This window comes from Crinia signifera, chromosome 6 (genome assembly GCF_055691185.1).
Source record: "Crinia signifera chromosome 6, ASM5569118v1, whole genome shotgun sequence".
Taxonomy (NCBI): domain Eukaryota; kingdom Metazoa; phylum Chordata; class Amphibia; order Anura; family Myobatrachidae; genus Crinia; species Crinia signifera.
In genome coordinates, this window is record NC_139222.1 from 176,995,163 (window position 1) to 177,013,016 (window position 17,854).

At 45.2% G+C, this 17,854-nt stretch overlaps 1 protein-coding gene across 6 annotated transcripts in view; it reads right to left on the minus strand.

The window, feature by feature from the left end:
• The window catches only part of RGS9 (regulator of G protein signaling 9), a 139,230-nt gene that overhangs the window by 63,084 nt on the left and 58,292 nt on the right, over positions 1–17,854 (minus strand). For all 6 annotated transcript variants that reach the window (XR_014444547.1, XM_083148212.1, XM_083148213.1 and 3 more), the window contains exons 4-6: positions 3,545–3,651; positions 2,599–2,650; positions 1,678–1,736 (exon numbers count right to left, since the gene is read on the minus strand). Coding sequence is in view for 5 of the 6 variants with exons in the window: in XM_083148212.1 (XP_083004338.1) it covers positions 1,678–1,736; positions 2,599–2,650; positions 3,545–3,651 (218 nt within the window). In the remaining variant the exon portion in view is untranslated. The remainder of the gene's footprint in view (positions 1–1,677; positions 1,737–2,598; positions 2,651–3,544; positions 3,652–17,854) is intronic.

The following is a 17,854-nucleotide window of genomic DNA, read 5'->3' on the forward strand; positions in this document are numbered from 1 at the left end:
AAAGTAGTTGTTTTATGTGGCTAGATGTTTATATTAATACATTCAGATTAATACCCCTTTCATACAGAAAATGAAATTCCCAGGTGAAGCAGTTCCAGCGGGGAATTTCATGAAATACACAGGGCCTTTTTCTGTGTGAAAGAGTAAATCTGGGTCTTAAGGCCCCCATACACTATGCGATTTTGGGACGATTTCATCCGATTTCGGCACTTTGGGCCGATAACCGGGTGAAATCGGGCCAAAATCGCGGGTGTGTGATATCTGATTCGATCCGATGCGCGGCCCTGTGCGCATCGGACCGGATCAGGGAGGTCGGACGGTCAGCATGTACGATCACGTCCGACCTCCCTGTATGCATATGCCTGCCCACCTGACAGGCATATGCATGCAGACAACCGGGGGAGCAGTGGGGCGGGCAGCGGGTCCCTGAGTGCTTGGCTGGCGGCACCAGCGAGTGCTGACCTGGCCGGCGGTGTGATGATTACAGTCTCTCATTCAGCAGCGCTGAGGGACGGGAGTGGGACGCACAGTGGCGGGTATTAGATTTTTAAAATACCTGTCAAATGACTGTCTGTTCTCTGATTGGCTGAGAGCTCTTATTTGACAGGTTTTAAAAAAATCTAATACCTGCCACTGCGCGTCCCATCCCGCTGCTCCCGCAGCGCTGCTGAATGAGAGAGAGACTGTGATCATCACACCACCCCGGCCAGGTCAGCACTCGCCGGCGCCGCCAACCAAGCGCTCAGGGACCCGCTGCCTGCCCCACTGCTCCCCCTGATGAGGATCACCGCCGCCCCCCCCTGCACCTCATCGCAAGCGATTTATCACATGTCAAATTTGGCTCATCAAGTGCCAAATTGTATGTGAGCCTCCCGGGGAGCTCCCGAGTGGCTTACAGGAGAATTGGGTCCGACTTGTCCTGAGGACAAGTCGGCCTAATGTATGGGGGCCTTAAAACTCCAGGTCTCCAAACCTGGTCATTTGCAGGGTCGGAGACCTGGAGTTCAAGATCTGGGTTGACCCTTTCACACAGGCGAAAAGCCTGTGTAATCGATCAAATTAATAATTGCCAGGTTATTCGGCCTCCGCTGTGTGAAGGCTTTTAGACAGCGGCGGCCGAATAACCTGCCAATTACCCGGCATTTGAAGTGCCAGGCTATTTGGCCCACGCTGTCAGACCCCCTTCACGCAGGAGAGTAAATCTCCAGGTCTAAAATTTAGACCTCGTAATTTTCGCTATTACAAGGGGTTTTTGCCTGTGTGAAAGGGTCAACCCGGATTTTAAACTCCGGGCCTCCAATCCTGGTCATAGTTTATAGTCCGTATTGACCCTTTCACACAGAAAAAAATTCCCGGGTGGAACTGCTTCACGTGGGAATTTCATTTTCTGTGCCAAAGGGGTATAAGGGAGTTGGATGCGACTTCTCACCTCGGAGAAGTTGCATAGTGTATGGGGGCCTCCACAGATTGCTTCTGCAGCAGGTGCGATTCGCAGGTTCCGGTGCAATGCATCGCATGTGACTGATTGCTGCAGAAGCCCAAGTTGTAGGTAAATCACCCTGTGTATGGGGGCCTTAAGGGTGTCTGAATCTCCGATCGAAGGCAATCATTTAGAACAATAATAAAGGAAGTCATACAATAAAAGTATTGCAAGTAAATATAACAGATAAAACTCACCTTTTCATATTCTTCCAGAATACCCTTTTTACGGATATTTTTCTTTGCAAGGTAAATTGCTGTAACAAAAAAAAAAATTTGGCAAAACCAACGACTACAAATATGATGCGATAACGGTCACAGATCAATGTGCACTTGTTTTCACCACATCAATCCATAAAAAAAAAATCCACTGAATCTTTCTTCTCCTGTGGTAATGTTTTTCACACTGCTGAAACTGTCTCCGCCATCACATTTGCATAAGTAATTGGCATAATGGGGGAGTTAATATTTATTCATTAACAGCAATGTTCACATGTGACAGGTATCACGCATACTTGCAATTAATTTGAAGGTACAAGCGCTGTAATGTAACAATATAAACCACAGTTAGGGGGAGCCTGTCAACATGTGTCCAGAAGGTGAGCTTAGCGGTGTGAAATGGGACAGACCCATACCAATTTTTACCCTGACAGATTATTATAGAGAAGTAGATTATTATAGAGAGATAGATTATTTCAGAAGTAACTATATTGTCCTCCAATGATCATAGCTAGAGCATTGTAGCATTGTATATAGATCCAATGCTGTCACATAGGGCCTTATTTTGGTTCATTCTTTCTGACAAAATCCTTCTTAGATGGACAAAACCATGTGCACTGCAGGGGGGGCAGATGTAAAATGTGCAGAGAGAATTAGATTTGGGTGAGTTATTTTGTTTCTGTGCAGGGTAAATACTGGCTGCTTTATTTTTACACTGCAATATAGATCTCACTTTGAAGTAAAACCCCACCCAAATCTAATTCTCTCTGCACATGTTACATCTGCCCCACCTGCAGTGCACATGGTTTTGCCCATCTAAGAAGGATTTTGTCAGAAAGAATGAACCAAAATAAGGCCCATACTGACTGTAGTAGTCCAGGACCCAGGCGTAATACTCACCATAATCTGTGTCCTCTGCAGGCCACTGTTGTGTTGGCCAAAAATATGGCGTCTAAAGGGAAGCAAAATGTTGTTTTATTTTAAAGAATTACCTCTAGCCCAATTTATATGACTGACTTAACCTTACTGATATATTGTATATGCTACTATTGTATGTGTGATATATTGCATGTATTTGTATCAGGCAGGTGATACCAGTACATTCTATGTGCAACATTTTTCATCATTTTTATATCTTTTATTACACAACTACAAATTTGCCTATACAGTAACTTAATCCTGCACCCCCTCTTTCTTTCATACTTTGTAACCTCATCTAATACTCCTTTTATCTGGGACCTTTGGATTATTATTATTATGCCTAAGTAGTATTCCATGTATCATATTATCCACCACTACAGCCCAGCAGTGGCACCACACCTGGAGTCATTACCCCACCACTACAGCCCAGCAGTATCCATAACTCCACCACTACAGCCCAGCAGTGACAACACACCTGGAACCATTACCCCACCACTACACCCAGCAATGGCACCCCACCTGGAACCATTACCCCACCACTACACCCAGCAATGGCACCCCACCTGGAGCCATTACCCCATCATTACTCCCAGCAGTATATCCCACACCTGGAGCCTTTACCCCACCTCTACAGCCTAGCAGTGGCACCCCACCTGCAGCCATTACCCCATCAATACACCACAGCAGTATATCCTACACGTGGAGCCTTTACCCCTCCACTACAGCCCAGCAGTGGCACCCCACCTGGAGCCATTACCCCAACATTACACTCCAGCACTACCTCCCACACCTGGAGCAGTTACTCCACCACTACAGCCCAACAGTGTTACAACACCTGGAGCCATTACCCCACCACTATACCCAGGAATGGCACCACACCTGGAACCGTTACCCAATCAATACACCCCAACAGTGTCTCCCACACCTGGAACCTGTATAGGCTGTTGTCTGGCTTCAGAATGAGGTTAGTGGGCTCCTGCAAAGGGTAGATGTAGCCACATTTCACCATCAGATTACAAAGATGCTGTCCTTCTGTAAAAAAAAATAGGGAATACAGTACAGGTATGAAAGTGACACTAACATAACAATTAAATCTCATAGAATAAGACACACAGTCAGTTTTTTTCTACACCTGTACTATGAAATAGGTGGAGCTGTGCTAATAGATAATAACTTTATCTAGTTACAGGAAAGCATTTTCTGCTAGGCCTCTTCAACGTGGTGAAATGGTAAGCAGCAGAACTGAGATGTAGAAACATCTTGGATTAAAACGAGGGAGTGTAAACTCCCCCTCTCAGTGATCACTGCCAGAATACCCACAGCACATCTGTGTCTCTCCCCATGGCCGACTCACTGGGCATGAGAAAGAGCTTTCTACTATTGCCAGATCTCTGATGCAGCCTGGAGATGGCACCCGCCACAGCCCGCCAAACAGAGCTGTTCCTGCTGTGGTGAATGAGGCAACAACACCTTCAGCTGACGAAATCCATAGCTGCAGGTATTGAACCGGTCAGTTCATACATTGGCCACCCTATCAGTACAATATCTTGTAGATAGCAGGATGTGCAGTGTCACTGTTATTGAACAAACTTCCCCAAAGTATTACATGGGGGAGAAGTGGTATCAGTGCCTCTCCCCCAAAATGCAAGATAATACAGCTACCCCAAGGCATCTGAAGAAGTGTGGAAAAGTGCACACAGCTAATCAGTAGTAGGTTAGCTCACTCTTTCCACCACATGCATTTTCAAACAGGTCCGTAACAATAGGCAAAGACTGATGGTGCAAGGGAACAACCTCTTAATAGAAGATAACGGGTAATGGCAGCAAAATATGTGCCTGTGTTGGGGTGAGAAGACGGGATCCCGACAGTCATTAGCCCGATGTTGGGATCCCGACTGGCCGGATCCAGACAGCATGGTGAGCGCAACTAAGCCCCTTGCGGGCTTGCTGCGACCCCCACGAGGGAAAATAGCCGGTGGCCGTCGGGAACCCGGCTGTCGGTGACTGTCGGGACCCCGTCCGGCACCCGGCCTATGCCTGTGCCTAAACCTCCTAGTCTTCACTATAGGCTGTTTTAGCGCCATGCCCTGTCCAATTTTTTAAAGGGCAAAACAGCCTGCTTGCATCATGCCACTGTTGCATGAATTGATTTCATGAGCATGCGCATAGCATCTATCAACATGAAGAGGAGAGCTTGAGGGAAGCCCAGCACCTCTGTAGGTTCTGGGCACACCACCATCAGTGACGTTGGTGTTGATGCCGGCAGTGCCAACTTGCCCCAATAGTGACGCCAAAGTGGCCATACCACCCTCAACAGCCAACCACATCACCTATGCACTTGGCACATTCATATTGCCCCCGAACCTCTTGGCCCTGCCCTCATCCTCGGTGGTTCACTACCTCCCTCCCAGCACCCTAAACCACCCCCAATAGTGACTTAACCTAACCCTCCCCTGCCCCCCACGGTGGACCAACCCTAACTTGCCCAGGCATACTTATGATCAGGATTCCAGCAGTCGGGATAATATCATTGGCATTGAGAGCAATGTTTTTATTCTAGCACTGGTATTTTGACTGCCGGCATCCCTACCAGCGGTATGTTAACTGCATCTCCCCAGCAGGATAGAAATTAATAGTGGTTAGATACAGGATATATTTCTATGTAGACAGTTAAATGCAACAAGGGGGGAAACTTTCTCTGCACAAGGTTGGTAAACAGGAAGCAGTGAATTTTATCCCAGCCAAGTCCCAGTCCAACAGGACGTATTCTCATTTATACTGTATGTAAGTAGGACAGCAACGGTACAGGTGCACTGCCCACTGTCGCAGCACACACCAGAACCTGCTGTGACCTCAGGATTCTTGTCATTGGCTTGGTCCATCCTGGCTGTTTTACTTTTCTCATGGATCTAATGATAATTAAGCCAAACGTATTGTTCTATATATTGAGACAGATCAACCATGTTAAGGAAAGTACTGACCTAATTGCCAATTAACCAAACAAAGAAGTCGTTAAGTCATTGCTGCTAATCTTCCCTCAAGCTTTTTGTAATGATTAATTCTGGAAGCTGTCTGCAGCTTTACAAACAATTTAGGACAGTAAAGGGACAAGAAAAACTGTGGAAACGGGCAATTAAATAATGGTTCTACTTAATTGCTGACATGCCAGACCCTGAATATGGAAATATAAGTTTTGATGTTAACCAATTGCTACATATTTATCACAGAAACAAATTACATTGCTTTTGTGATTCCATTATAACAAATATTTGCATTGATACTACAATTCCTGTTGTGGTGACTCAAAAGTTACTGAAACATTACATATTGAGATTTTAAAATGGAAATGATAAACTCCTGCAATAAAACAAGCTACAGCATTGTGTTCTATTGCCCTGCGTGTGTTACTGTAATTTAGACAATGGGCCTGATTCTGGTTGGATTGCAAATGCAAACTCCTTCTTTAATGGACAAAACCATGTGCACTGCAGGTGGGGCAGATGTAACATGTGCAGAGAGAGTTACATTTGGGTGAGTTATTTTGTTTCTGTGCAGAGTAAATATTGGTTGCTTTTTTTTTTACACTGCAATTTAGATTTCAGTTTGAACACACTCCACCCAAATCTAACTTTCTCTGCACGTTACATCTGCCCCACCTGCAGTGCACATGGTTTTGCCCATTTTGAGAACAAATTTGTACTGCGGTCAGATCTGAATAAGGGCCAATATTTCCAAACACCTAGGGATATATTTCTGGTGAATCATACACCTTTCAAATGAAACCCTCAAGGTGCTGGACACGAGGACTTACTCAAGGCAAGGGCTACCTTTAATGCTTGTACATCAAAATGTCTTTATCTTTCATCAGTGATATTATATGCACATTTATATGTCTAGCTAATATTTACCTATATTGTGAAACTAATACCCCTGGAAGGTTTTATTACTTTTTGTTGTCAGTTTTATTCATTTATCATTTGATCATGCTGCTATTAATAAATATTGTTTATTCATTTATTATAGTTGCCTGTTTGTGATTTAAGCGCCACCTGGACCCTAGATGATGCAGAGCCTAATTTAGACATGATTTCAAAGCACAATTTTTCTCTGTACATTTGCCCCAACAGCAGCATAGCATGGTTTTGCCATAAAAGGTGCTTTGCAATCAGGTCTGAATTAGGCCCATCAGGATTGAGCCGCCCACACAAATGACAGAGGGGGACTCTAACACACCACAGGGAGGGGCATCGTTAATTACATAGGGCCTAATTTAGAGTTGATCACAAAATCAACATCTTTCTTAAATGGACAAAACCACCATTGACCTGATACAGACCTCATTGTACGGCTGATAATTTTCCGAGCCCAGCGATCAGGTGTATGCTGTCCAGCCATGATATGGCCGCCCTGTGAATATCTGCAAATTAATTTGCAATCCGCTAACCATCCAATGATTTTCCCACTGTGGTCCTGATTCAGACCCTTTCACTGGGCTGTGATACTGTGCAATACTGTGCATTGCACAGTATGCAATGCACAAGCCATTCGTCCGAACACAGCCAGCTAAGGCTAGCCTTCCCTCGCTGCTTGCAGGGTGATTGACGCCCTGTGGGAATTTAGGCATAGTAATGTAGCATTTACTAGGGGATCCCCAGCTGTCAGTAGCCTCCCCTTGTCAGCAGCCTCCTTCTCCCCAAGGCCTTCGCAGCACCGAGTGAGTCTAGACTTCGATAATTCGATAGTGTGTGATTTTCCCACTGTGTGCATGGCTGCAAATGTGTGTGGGTGGGGCAGGAAAGTTTGGTGGAGTGGTGTTTACCTGCTTGTTGGGCTCCAAACACTCGCAGCTCAGAGAGTAAGTCTGAATCAGGCCCTATGTGATGTCTTTATGTATCACAGAACTTACTCGGCGGCTGAGACAGAAACAGGTTGATTGGGGCCGGAGCTGACATCACGTGACTTCGCCTAAAACACCTGGGCACACCTGCGTTTCCCCAGACATTCCCAGAAAATGGGCGGTTACCACCCCAAACGTCGGTTTCTTGTCATTCACCCTGCAAACTGCCAGTGATAAAAAAGTAGCAGGATTGTATGCAGGACAGGCTCGCGTATGTGAATTTGCAGCTTTGTGATTAAGTCTGAATCAACCCCATGTGCACTGCAGGTAGGACTGACGTAACATGTGCACAGTGAGTCAGATTTTTGGGTGAGTTATTTTGTTTCTGTGCAGGGTAAATACTGGATGCTTTATTTGTACATTGCAATATATCTGCCCAACCTGCAATGCACATAGGGCCTAATTCAGACCTATTTGCTAGGCTACGTATACTCACAGCCTAGAGAACAGGTCATCAGCACTTGCCAAACACCTGCGCTGCCTGCATCCTCTCGCTAGCATGTGAGGGGATGTGGCCGAAGGGGAGAGAAATCATTTCATGGTCACCGACCATGGAATGATTTCTCTCCCCTTCAGAAATAAAAGTCTGTCTAAACTGACTTTTATTCCCAACACTGATCGCCGAATACAGGGCGGGCGTAGATGTCATGTGACGCCAGCCGCCCGCCCTGATCAGGCATCACCACGCCTGCATTCGTAGGGGAACAACAGCATTGTTATGGGGACGTCCATAAAATTCTAGGTGTTCCCCTGATACCACCCCCTGCCCGCCCCCCTCCCCATGCGAACACCTCTGCAAGTGTGATACTAGCCAAAGGCGTTCGCACAGGGGGTCTGCACATGCACATATACACACATGCGCAGACCCCGCCCCCCCCCCACACACACACACACCATCGAAAATGGGTCTGAAACCAGGTCTGTATGAACGAGTCTGAATCAGCCCCATAGTTTTGCACATGCACATAGCAGGTGATCTGCACATGTGCATATATGCGCATGCGCAGATCCCCACCATTGTAAATGGGTCTGTATAAACAGGTCTGAATCAGCCCCATAGTTTTGTCCATTTGAGAAACATTTTGGCTTTTGTGATCAACTGTGAATCAGGCCCATAGTGCGCGCACATTAGACAATATGCACAAAAATTTAATTAACGATGGTTGTTATTGTGCGTAATGTGTGTTTATTTTATCGTCTAATGCAGAGGTTCCCAACCCTGGTCCTCAAGAACCCCCAACAGTGCACGTTTTCCAGGTCGCTCGGCTAGTGCACAGGTGCACTCATTACTCACTGACACATTTTCAATGATCCACAGGTGGAGCTAATTATTTCCCTTGTGATTCTGTGTGGAGACCTGGAAAACGTGCACTGTTAGGGGTACTTGAGGACCAGAGTTGGGAACCAGTGGTCTAATGTGTATGCATCTTTAACCCCCCTGCACCATTACTATAATTTTGTTTGGCGCTCCTCTAAAATAAAATATCTGGAGGCTTACCGTATTTTTCGGACTATAAGGCGCACCTAAAAGCCTTACATTTTTGCCAAAATAAGCCGTGCGCCTTATAATCAGGTGTGCCTTATGTGTGCACTGAGTTTGACTGTCGGACCATTTCCTGATGACATCAGGATGTAATATGTACGCTACGTATTACGTACACTGCGACGACCCCGGAAAATGGCACCAATGAACAGACATGCTGTTTTAGCATGCGCCTTATAATACGGTACGACTTATGTATGGGTCAAGTACAGAAATAGACCCCATAATTGAGACTGCACCTTATAGTCCGGTGCACCTTATAGTGCAGAAAATACGTTATATGAGGAGCCACTACAAAACCCTTAATGCAGAAAACGTCACCCCTTTGCTTAAGCCCATCATACTGGACCCACTGCATTGGTAGGACTTTATTATTTTCTGGTTAGGTAGGATTGCAGCAATTACGATGAATCTAGTGCCCTGACTACTCAATCCCATTACCATGTCTGTCCATGCACATATCCCTGTTTTTTCCTTACTTGTAGAACTGCAAATAAACACATTTAAATAAACCAAAACCTACAGTATGTAGCTGAAATGGAAGCTGGAAGCCACAAAAGAGATGTGTATTATTATTTATAGGGCATAATTATGTTCTGCAGCACCATATATAGCAGTAGTACAAAATAATTTTATTGCAACAGGTGTAGTATGAGCTGCTGTATACCAACTATCAGGAGGCCATCCGGCACCCATTGCAACTAAACATGGTCAGAATATTGTAGCGGGGTCCCTTGCGAACCACTTTTCACCATCCTCCCTTTTAGCATTTTCCGACCTTGAGCTTGGTTTTATTATTCTCAATTTAGACAATGAGCGGTATTCAATGCCCTGACGGTGAGCTATCGGCCCATAGAAGTGCAGATAGCTCGCCCCCTGGGTATTCCACGAATCTGGTTCACTCGCTGTTTGCCTCCTCGCCACCTTGAGGTTGGCTTATTTTTGGCAAGGAAAATCCATGCTCGCTGTACAAACCCCCCTCGCCGGTGGTATTGAATACCGCTTATTGGGTAGAAAAGGTGGGAAATGTAACCAATGCTTTCCATGTCCCCCCTGACCGTATTTTTAAAAGACTGAATACAGCTTCTTCACATGGTGCCATATCCATTTGGTATGGTACTGTCTCCTCCGGATATGCTAGTCAAGTACCTTGCTCAACAAAATTGTGAGAATGACCTTCACTGCACTTTTACTCTCAAACCCTGGGAATTTATCCATCTGTCTTCTTTTTATCTCTCTAAATGTATCAATCATGCTGAAATGTGTGTTAAATTACTCCATAGACTGTATTTTACCCCAGCTAAATTACATACAATATGGCCTGCTACCTCTAAACTTTGCTGGTGCCTCTGTAATTACGATGGTACTATTTTTCATGTTTTTTGGGGTTTGTACCATTATCCAGCCTTTTTGGCTTAAGGTGTTTTCCCACATTTCTGATGTTGTAGGTCTTACGTTGTCCCCAGACCCCTCTGTGGTTCTATTACATTGGTAACATAGAAACAGAATTTGACGGCAGATAAGAACCATTAGGCCAATCTAATCTGCTCCTTTTTTAAACATGTTACCTCAAACCATATTTGATCCTTATTTTTTTGTAAGGACATCAATATGCCTATCCCAAGCATGTTTAAATTGTTCTACTGTATTTGCCTCTACCACCTCTGATGGGAGGCTATTCCACTTATCTACTACTCTTTCTGTGAAGTAATTCTTCCTCAAATTTCCCCTGAATCTTCCTCCCCCTAGTTTCAGTGCATGTCCTCGTGTTCTGCTGCTGCTCCTCTTCCTGTGAAGAATGTCTCCCACCTGTACCTTGTTAAAGCCCTTGATATATTTGAAGGTTTCTATCATGTCCCCCCTTTCCCTTCTCTGCTCTAAAGTATACATATTAAGATATTTTAGTCTTTCCTGGTATGTTTTGTGATTTAGGCCATGCACCATTTTAGTTGCCCTTCTTTGTACAGTCTCTAATGTATTTATATCCTTCTGGAGATATGGCCTCCAGAACTGAAAACAGTACTCTAGATGAGGTCGTACTAATGACCTATACAGTGGCATTATTACTTCTTTCTTTCTACTGCTGATACCTCTCCCTATGCAACCAAGCATCTGACTTGCCTTCTTCATTGCTTTGTTACATTGCCTCCCTGCCTTTAAGTCCCCTGAAATAGTGACACCTAGATCCCTCTCTTCCTCAGTAGTTTCCATTATAGTCCCATTTATACTATATTTAGTCTTTGGATTTTTGAGACCCAAGTGCATGATTTTGCATTTTTTGGCATTAAACTGTAGTTGCCATGCTCTTGACCATTCCTCTAATCTACCTAGATCATCAATCATTTGTTTTACCCCTCCTGGTGTGTCATCTGCAAAAAGGCACATTTCACCTTCAATTCCATTTGCAATATCACCAATAAAGATATTAAAAAGCACTGGTCCAAGTACAGATCCCTGGGGTACCTGTAACCTTTCCCTTCTTTGACTGTACTCCATTTACTACAACTCTCTGTTTTCTGTCCTGCAATCACGCTCTTATCCATTCAACTATCTTAAAATCCAATCCCAAGCTTTCAAGTTTATTTAACAGTCTGCGATGTGGGACAGTGTCAATAGCCTTACTAAAGTCTCGATAAGCTACATCTGCAGTCCCACCTTGATTTATTACCCAGTCAAAAAAGTAAATAAGATTTATTTGACATGATCTTCCCCCAGTAAACCCATGCTGTTTCGGATCCTGTAAATTGCTGCTTTTGAGATATTCTACAACTCTTTGTTTTAAGAGTGTTTCCATCAATTTCCCTACTACTGGTCTATAGTTGCTTACCTCTTCCTTTCTTCCACTTTTGTGCAGTGGGACTACATTTGCTGTTTTCCCGTCCTCTGGGATTACTCCAGTAGCTAGTGACTGGTTGAATAATTCTGTTATTGGTTTTACCAGCTCCCCTTTAAGCTCTTTTAGTATCCTTGTATGTATCCCATCTGGCCCCATTTGATTTATCCACTTTCAGTTTTGAGAGTTCTGTGAGGACTTTCTCCTTTGTAAATGTACTTGTTAATCCCTCAGTTTTCTGACTACACTTGCAACTTAACTGTGGCTCATTCCCCTCTCTTTCAGCAGTGAATACTTTTATTTTAGGCCATATTCTGTTATCCGCCAGAGCCACTAATGCCCAACATTGGAAATATCCTTTAGTACCCCCATTTGACAAAGTCATTTCTATAACCCAATTTCATTTTGAAATGGAGACCAAGGATATCCCTTACTCATTGACACTCTCTTCTACTATAATGAAATGGCTTCCATGGCCAAGGCTGCCGAGAGGGGAGGGAGGCATGTACATTTTAACCGGACCCGGGCCTGTCAGGGGGTCCGGACACACACTTTAAAAAAAAATATTTATTTGGGTGTGGGGCGGCCATGGCTGACTGACTAGGAGTGTGGGCCCGAGGTCAGCTGATGCCGCACACAGGCATCCATTCACCTCCTCCCAGCCTCCACTGCCATCTGCATAGTACCGTAGACAGCAGCGGATGCTGTATATGGCCCTTGCCCAACCTCCGGACTGACCGTAGGGCGCTGTCGTCCAGAGGAATGGGCTTCCCTATTGGTGGAAATGGGTCCCCAGGTCAGATCCCCTGACTTCGGGGATGCCCCATGTCAGACCCTGAGAATTGGCTGGGTCAGACACCCGGGGATCAGGACCCAGGTTATTTTTTTCTTTTTTTTTAGACCATTTACACCAAGCCCCGGCCCAGAGTGGAGCGGCAATAACCCGGGTCGAGGTTCTGGTGTACAGCAGTGTATAAGTCTTGGAGACGGGTGTGGTATGCCATTCCAACAGTCGGGATCCCGACAGTCATTAGCCCGACATCGGGATCCCGACTGGCCGGACTCAGACAGCGTGGCCAGCGCAACAAAGCCCCTTGTGGGCTCGCTGTGCTCGCCATGTTGCGGGCGCGGTGGCTCGCTACCTATTATATTCTCCCTCTATGGGGGTCATGGACCCCATCCGACACCCTTGGAGACTTGAATGAGAGGACAGGCAGAGGGCTGGCCCACATCTAGGATTTGGTAGAAGTGCCTGGCTATACACTACAGTATGAAGGAAAGGATACTGTCATACTATGGAACTATGGGCCTGATTCAGACCTGATCGGTCATCTGCAAATTTGCTGAAGACTATGATTGGTTAGCTGCTGGCCAGTCAGAGTGAAACCTGCCCTGTGAAAATCTACGAGGGAATTTCACAATCCAGTATCCTGTCGCTCATCCATACGAGATTCACTCACCATCAAATGATTTTCTCGGGTTGTGCAGATAGAGTAACTCTGACCCTTCCATAACCCTGCGACTGGGACCGGCTGATCGAGGCCAGCGCAGATGTCACAAAACCTCCTTTAACCCCTTCACGACATTTGACGTATATATATTCGTCATGGCCGGGAAGTACTTCCCGACACATGACGTATATATACGTCATGACTTTAAACTGTCACTGCGTCTCGAGACGCAGTGACAGAGGGACGATGTCTGCTGTCCCTGACAGCAGACATGTCCCTGCATGCCCAGGGGGGGCTGCGATGTCGCCCCCCCGTCGGCGATCGCTGTGATTGGCTGTTCAGTGTGAACAGCCATTCACAGCGGTTTCCTGTGTTACCAGCGAATCAGACGCTTGGTAACACAGGTGTCAATCACCGCCGGGCGTCAGGGGGCATGAGGGGGTCATCGGTGACGATGACACCTCACCCCACCCTCACCCCACCTGCCCCCAAGGCTGTGATTGGTCCGTGGGACCCACGGACCAATCACAGCCAAGGCGCGACATTTAAACTACCGGTGACTGCGCTGCAGACACCATTCCGGTCTGGAATAGCGTGCAGAGCGGTCACCGTGCCTATCTGCCGTGATACTGACCTGATCCTTGCTAATACTTACCTGATCCTTGCAAATACCTTACCTGATCACTTGATCACTGCTTGTAGCGTGCTGGACGCTTCCTGGATCTGACTTCCTGAGACTTCCTGCTGCTGCTGCAGTGTGATAGAGAGATAGAGAGATAGAGAGAGAGAGAGAGAGAGAGAGAGATAGTGACAGAGAGAGCTATATTGTGTGTCTGCTACCCCCCCTTTTTGGGGGTGCAGGGTTTTTTTATATATAAATAACTGTCACTGCTGCTGCTGCAGTGTCATAGTGATAGATAGTGAGAGATAGTGATAGATAGTGATAGATAGTGAGAGATAGAGAGATTTGTGTCTGCTACCCCCCCTTTTTGGGGGTGCAGGTTTTTTTTTTATATATATAACTGTCAGTGCTGCTGCTGCAGTGTCATAGTGATAGATAGTGATAGATAGTGAGAGATAGAGAGATAGAGAGAGATAGTGACATAGAGTGATAGAGAGTGTATATTTTGTGTCTGCTACCCCCCCTTTTTGGGGGTGCAGGTTTTTTTTTATACATATAACTGTCAGTGCTGCTGCTGCAGTGTGATAGATAGTGATAGATAGTGATAGATAGTGATAGATAGTGATAGATAGTGAGAGATAGAGAGAGATAGAGAGAGATAGTGACAGAGAGTGATAGAGAGTGTATATTTTGTGTCTGCTACCCCTGCCTTTTGTGCTGATCACTATATCTGAGGTGATCAGCAACTTTTTGGGGGCGCAGAGGTTTTTTTTTTTTATATATACCTGTCAGTTGCTGCCAGTTGCACCAAAGGTTGTGCACCTGCTGCCCCTCACTGGTAATCAGTGTCGCATCACTGATCACCTTTTTTTTTTTTTTGTGGGTGCTGTGTGGTCTTTTTTTAATTTTTTTTTTACACACATTGTGATTTTGTGGGTGTCCTGTGGCCACTGTGCGCTGATCAGTGACGTACATCACTGATCAGCTTTTTCGGCACAGGGTTGATCTATTTTTTTTTTTTTTTTATCAAATTCCTGTTGCCTTTGAGCGCTGTTCAGTGACGGACGTTACTGACCAACATCTGTGCTCAATTTTTGGCGCAGGACCTTTTTTTTTGTTTTTTTAACCCCTTCAATTTTTTTTTTTTTAACCCCTTCAATTTTTTTTTTTTTAACCCCTTCAATTTTTTTTTTTTTGTATAAAGTATTTTTTTTTTCTGCACTACATACACACTACACACTACATACCCCCCGGGTTGAAATAAAGTTTGTACCCCCCCCCTACACTATACTCGTGTTGAAACATTTCACTACCAGTAACACAAAAATAAAAATGTCATCCCAAATGTCATCCCAAATGTCATCCCAGTCATCCAGAAGAATGTATTCAGTGGAGGAGGCATATGCCATGCTTGCTTCTGATTCTGACACAGCCAGTGAGGCAAGCGGGGAATTTGAAGGATTCGTCTTAAGCTCCTCTTCCTCCTCTGGTGATGAGGGACCCCCTCAAAGACGCCCCCGTAGAGCAGCTGAGACCCCCCCCCCAATAATTGATCTCGTATGGACCCCACCACCAGACAATTTTGAGCCCCAGGTTCCTGAGTTTTTGGCCATGCCAGGAATCCAATTTGATTCCACAGGTCTCAGAGAAATTGACTTTTTCAAATTATTTTTCTCTGATGATTTTATAAATTTAATGGTGGACCAAACTAATTTATATGCCCAGCAGTTTATTGCTCAAAACCCCACGTCATCATTTGCTAGGTGGACCCCTGTAGATGCAGTAGAGATGATGACGTTTTGGGGTCTGGTGTTTCATATGGGCATAGTAAAAAAGCCACAAATTAGGCAATATTGGAGTACAGATGTTCTGTACAGCACCCCATTTTACCGTATGGCCATGACTCGGACTCGTTTTGAGGCAATTCATAAATTTATACATTACACCGATAATGCACAGTGCCCACCCAGAGATGATCCCACCTTTGACAGGCTATTCAAAGTCAGGCCGGTCATTGATCATTTCAGTGCCAAATTTGCAGAGCTATACATCCCTGATAAATGTATTAGCATCGACGAGTCCCTTATACATTTTAAAGGAAGGGTTAAATTCCGCCAGTACCTTCCCAGTAAGAGGGCAAGGTATGGCATAAAAATGTATAAGCTGTGTGAAAGCACCACAGGGTACACCCACAAGTTTAGGGTATATGAAGGGAAGGATTCAAGAATTGAACCGCCAGAATGCCCCCCCCTCCCTCGTAGGTGTTAGTGGAAAAATTGTCTGGGATTTAATGCACCCCTTCCTGGATAAGGGTTATCACCTCTATGTGGATAACTTTTACACCAGCATCCCCCTGTTTAAGGCCCTTGGTTCAAGAGGTACAGCAGCTTGCGGTACTGTGCGTAAGAACCAAAGAGGCCTCCCAAAAACGCACATTGCCCAAGTAATGAGAAGGGGTGAAAGCAGGGGAATATGCACCGAAAATATGTTGTTGGTCAAATATAAGGACAAGAGGGATGTCCTTATACTGACAACAATTCATGGAGACAGTACCACCTCCATCCCTGTACGAGGTACCAGTACCCACACCTCAAAACCAAATTGTATCCTAGATTACAATAAGTACATGGGCGGAGTGGATCTTTCAGATCAGGTACTGAAGCCGTACAGTGCCCTGCGGAAAACAAATATCTGGTACAAGAAGCTGGCCGTGTATATCATCCAGATGGCACTGTATAACGCTTACGTGCTATTCCGTTCTACCGGCCAGAGGGGGACATTTATGCACTTTCAAGAGGAAGTCATAAAGGGCCTAATATTTGGGAACCAGCAGGCAGAGGGCCCCAGTACTTCTAGTACTGGCCCCCGTATTGTACCAGGGCAGCATTTTCCCAACGAAATCCCCTCCACTGCAAGAAAGGGCAGGACACAAAAAAGGTGCAAAGTTTGCTATAAAAAGGGAATAAGAAAGGAAACTATTTTCCACTGTGAAACTTGCCCCGACAAACCCGGCCTATGTATAAAGGAGTGTTTCAAAATATACCACACATCTATGGATTATTAGGTTCATCATTTCACCGTGCTTCGGGGGTCTTGCTAATGCCACATAGCACCCACCATTCATTCCACCAGAATCTGAGCTGCAAAATCCAAAAATCACTCCTTCCCTTCTGAGTCCTGCCATGCACCCAACTGGTATTTTTTGGTCACATGTGAGGCATTGCCGTACTCTGGAGAAATGGGGGCACAGATTTTGGGGTGCTTTGTCTCCTTCATTCCTTGTGAAAATGAAAAATTTTGAGCCAGAAGTACATTTTTGTGTAAAAAAATGTAATTTTTCATTTTCACAGCCCAGTTGTACCAAAATTGGTGAAACCCCTGGGGGTTTGAAATGTACACTATACCCCTAGATGAATTCCCTGAGGGGTGTAGTTTGCAAAATGGGGTCACTTGTGGGGGGGTTCCACTGTATTGGTAATGCAACATAGCACCCACCATTCATTCCACCAAAATCTGTGCTCCAAAATCCAAAAATCACTCCTTCCCTTCTGAGTCCTGCCATGCACCCAACTGGTATTTTTTGGTCACATGTGAGGCATTGCCGTACTCTGGAGAAATGGGGGCACAGCTTTTGGGGTGCTTTGTCTCCTTTATTCCTTGTGAAAATGAAAAATTTTGAGCCAGAAGTACATTTTTGTGTAAAAAAATGTAATTTTTCATTTTCACAGCCCAGTTGTACCAAAATTGGTGAAACCCCTGGGGGTTTGAAATGTACACTATACCCCTAGATGAATTCCCTGAGGGGTGTAGTTTGCAAAATGGGGTCACTTGTGGGGGGGTTCCACTGTATTGGTAATGCAACATAGCACCCACCATTCATTCCACCAAA